General features: G+C 44.8%; 1 protein-coding gene across 1 annotated transcript in view; it reads right to left on the bottom strand.

Annotated features, from left to right (window-relative positions):
• efna4 (ephrin A4) overlaps positions 1–3332 on the bottom strand; it is a 61382-nt gene extending 58050 nt beyond the window's left edge. The window contains exon 1 of the mRNA XM_008288911.1: positions 2870–3332. Within this exon, the coding sequence (XP_008287133.1) occupies positions 2870–2985 (116 nt within the window). The 5' untranslated portion in view covers positions 2986–3332. The remainder of the gene's footprint in view (positions 1–2869) is intronic.
• Positions 3333–4132: the final 800 nt, after the last annotated feature.

The raw sequence follows: 4132 nt of genomic DNA, 5'->3' as shown, positions 1-4132 counted from the left end.
TCAGCAAAACTAGGCTCTTTAAGGAACCATTTTCCACATATTTCTTCATAGACTCACCAGGTTCCATTTTAACAAACAGGACTTGATAATCATTAAATCTTTAAGCATTTTTTTTTTAAATGTAAGAATTTGCAGCATTTCTGGGTTCTTTCTATTAGAACACACAGAACAACATGTTCCAAGATGCTACTTTGGGATTTGGGAAATTGTGTTTGGAATTTCTCACTCTTTAATCGACCAAATGATGAATCAGTAATAAAAAATAATCATTAGGTGCAGCTCTAATTTTATGCTAATACCTGCCACCAAACCAAATAACTCCAATAACGCAAAAAAAAAGGAGAACCTTTAGTACTTTAAAGAACCATATAGAGTACGTGAGGAGCCACCCCCTACATAATAAAGAGAGAATCTGAGAGCACATTCTATATTTAAATTGTAATCTATTACAACACTGTAGACCAAAAGAGCCCAAAAGAGTCAAACGTGGTCTTTCAACGATGTAGATTTCCGTCTGTATTAAGGTTCTGATGCAGTTCTGGACCCTGCAGTGCAGCGTCGAGCCAACAAAAGCAAGAGGCTCTCCGTCCCTGAGCTCCTTCTCCTTCGCCTGCCCACATTCACAGGCCTCAGGACAACCTGGCTGGCTGGCAGCTAATAGAAAATATGGTATGGGAAAATGATTGAAGCTCAACTAATCACACTGCCAATATCCATCACTGGGCAGGAGGGAGTCGTGAGAGATAAAGGGAGGAAGGGAGGGGGGAGATGAAAAAAATGAAAAGAAGAGCGGGATGTAACAAGGGAGGTAATGAAGAGTGAGGAGAGGAGCGAGGAGAGGAAAGAGGAGAGAGGAGAGGAGGTGAGCCCGGTGGGATTGAGGCCCGGGCGCGGTGTCTCGACTCCGCTGATAGCTTTGTGATTGGGTGGTGTTGCTGATGAGAGTGATTCTCTGCCACAGTGGGTTGCCCTCCGCCGCGATGCTGATGGCATTGTGATTGCGTGGTGTTGCAGCAGACTGTGTGGTCGCCGCCACAGGCTGTGACCATTCATCCCTGAATCACTGGGGAACAAGAAGGTGCTTCCTAATCCACACACTGTTCCTCCCCACATTTCTGTCGGATCCCAATTACACGACTGGGTTTTACGCGCCTGGACACACTGGATATAACCTCGGCTGACTCCGGCGCAGGAGACCTGAGCGAGGAGCCCTTTGGGGAAATTAATAGTCCCTGGAGTCATATTTGTGTCACGTTTTTTTGTACATCCACATTAGAGCTACACGATGGTGGAAGCAGTTTTTCCTGCAATATATGTTGAAAAATATAAGACATGACTTGAATAACTCTGTTTGGAAAGCATTAATCATTCTACAGAGTGATTCTGTAGCAGAGTGCATCTGCATAGAGAGTTAAAAAAAAAAAAAAAAAAAAAAAGCTGAATTTGGAACATTTCTCATTTGGTGAAACACTGGCAAAGGCATCCAGAATTGTTTTCTTGTTTTTTTTTTGTCTTGGATGACATTCAGATCTGTCTTTGCACTCATCATACAGAGCCCTGTGCTGCTGATTTAAATGATCAAACAAATAGTTGCCTCATGTGGCGGCAGCAACTGCAAGACGCCGCTGACAGAAAACATGTTTTTTTGGTCGACATCATCCTTTCTGTAACCGAAATATTTCCATATAACTGATTTGTTTTGGCACCCAAATCTTCCTTTTCAGTGTTTCTCTCTTGTTTCTTGCTTTTTTCCCCCCTTTTTTTTTCTTTTTTTTTGCTGTGCTCATGTGGAGCCTACATGTCAACAAACTCTGTTTTTTGAATAAAGTTAGGGAAAAAAAATACACTCAGTGCATCTAAGAAGACTTAAATCAGAGTAAATGATGTTCTATCAGACAGACTTCTCCTGTAGATTAGTCATGGAAGCTGTAGAATGACACGTTTGAGTTAATTTCTTACTTCATACTTCACACATCGTGATGCAGCTCTGATCCACAAACGGTAAAATACAAACCTGTGACTGACAAAGTGGTGTCTGTACTTATTTGGTGAAAAAAAGTAATTTGTGTGAAGGAGTGTTTTGGGAATCGGCTCTTACCGACAGCGAGAGTCTCTAAATAAGCAGGTAAGCGAACTGCGGATGTGTTTTTTGGGCCTACTGGCCCTGCAGGTCTCCCACCTTAACCCTTCAATTAGCCAGACTGGAACACCTGGATCAGCAGGTGAGCCTCACTCCGCCTGGCTAATGGCCCCAATCAAGCCATTACACACACTCACAAACACCGTCCCATTACCCACACACTCGCCTGTGCACAGCAGCACTTTAGACTTTAATATACACCTGTGTCCCGAGAATGCTATCTAGGGCACAATTCAGAGCAAACACCTTGGAAGAAACCCTTACTTCTGGCTTTCTATAAGCAGCATAATCACTGACTCCAAAAGGCAGACAGGTGAAAGCCCGGGTTACAGTGTGGTCATTATGATAAAGATAGCTGCAGCAGGGAGGTGACCTCAGGTGAGTGTGTCTCAGATCAACCCAGCGTCCCCCAGGGCTGCTCTGAACTGTATTTCATTTGAATTTACCAGAAAGACAATCATAACCTGCTCTGCACCTCTTTTGATTTACACAGACGTGATTTGCCGCATAGCTGAGATTCTTTAAGCCAACTACAGCCTGACTCATATAGCAGGAATCACCGGGGCTGTTGTGCAATAGCAGGGCAGTGCAAGTTCAGACCAGCAGCGTTTGCTCAGCGCAAAGCCTGCACACCGAGCTGCATTCTGACCTTTAACACCGGAGCCTCCGTTTGGCCTGCAGAGAGCACACAAACACTTTGACGCGTCATTACGCACAGAGTTTCCTCACCTCGTGTTGGTAGAATTCCAATACACGACGTGTCTTTTGGCAACAACCGCTGAGATTATGTTGAAGAGCAAAATCCAAGCAGGAAGAGCTCCAGGAGTCCACATCAGGGAGCCCATCCTGGCCGAGAGGCGGAGAGGAGACGCTCTGCACCGGCTGGGAGTGGTGCGTAAAAGTCAGGTGACGAGTCCCGGTGAACGACTTTTCCACCAGCGGCTTCACCAACTCGTGAACAAACTTCTACGACATCTGCCGCTGCTGCAGTTTTGGCATGTTGCGGTGAAGTAAACTGAGTGAAGTCGCTCAAAAACGGCTGCAAAGTGCAAGGTGTGCGCTCCTACTGCGGAAAGTTCCTGAGAGTTTGTCCACATTCCGCATGCTGGTGATCTGCTCACTGTAAAGCGTTAAGAAAAGCGAGTAAACCTGAGTTTAAATGTCAGCACAGTAATAGGTCAGATTATGAATTGAAACTGCCAGCTGGTTTGGCAGCAACAGGCTGCGGAGGGCTGGAAGGGCGGATGCGGGGCGCTGAGGGCGGCGCCGCGCAAACTTTGGCCCAATCAGCCGACAAGGGTGTGGTTATGGGTGACACTGCAGAGCAAAGTGAAAGCTTTGTGAGGTGCGCCCACTGGTGTGGGGAGGCAGCCTGTCACTGCTCTGGTTTTCCTGGACGCACCCAGTAGTTTTCACAGAAGTGGCCGGGTGGGGACTATATCAGGGCGGGAAACAGAAACTAAAAGCCATGACTGAATATCAGGAACTCTGTCAGCTGGTAGGAAACGTTCCCTCAACATTAGATAATATCACCTACAAGATCTGATCATTTTAGAGGAAAATGTTTTGATTAGTTATGTAAAGAATGTTGTGTTTCCAGTAATGTTCCTTTGAATGTTTTAACGTCAACATTCAGATGATGTTGTCAGAAACACAGATTATGTTCCACGATAACGAAGGAGGAATGCTCTCAAATCAACAGTCAAAAAATGTTTTCCAGATGCTATCAGGCATCAGATAATTTTTATAAAATGTTCCTGTCATCTGATACATTAACAAAGGTAGAGCGTTCTGCCAGCAGAGTTCTGAAGATGTTTCAGGGATGTTGTTGAGGGAAAATGTTACAGGATCTATAAAACATTTCCATAATGTTCCACAATGTTCCATGGAAACGAAAGAGGAACGCTATCAAGCCAATGTTCAAAAAATGTTCGCCATATGTTTCAAACCCTCAGTAACAGAAGGTTTTTATGCAGAAGGTTTTATAACGTT

This window comes from Stegastes partitus, unplaced genomic scaffold (assembly GCF_000690725.1).
Source record: "Stegastes partitus isolate 25-593 unplaced genomic scaffold, Stegastes_partitus-1.0.2 Scaffold580, whole genome shotgun sequence".
Classification (NCBI taxonomy): Eukaryota; Metazoa; Chordata; class Actinopteri; family Pomacentridae; genus Stegastes; species Stegastes partitus.
Note: the sequence above shows the minus strand (reverse complement) of the source record. Positions and strands in the feature narration are given on the sequence as shown.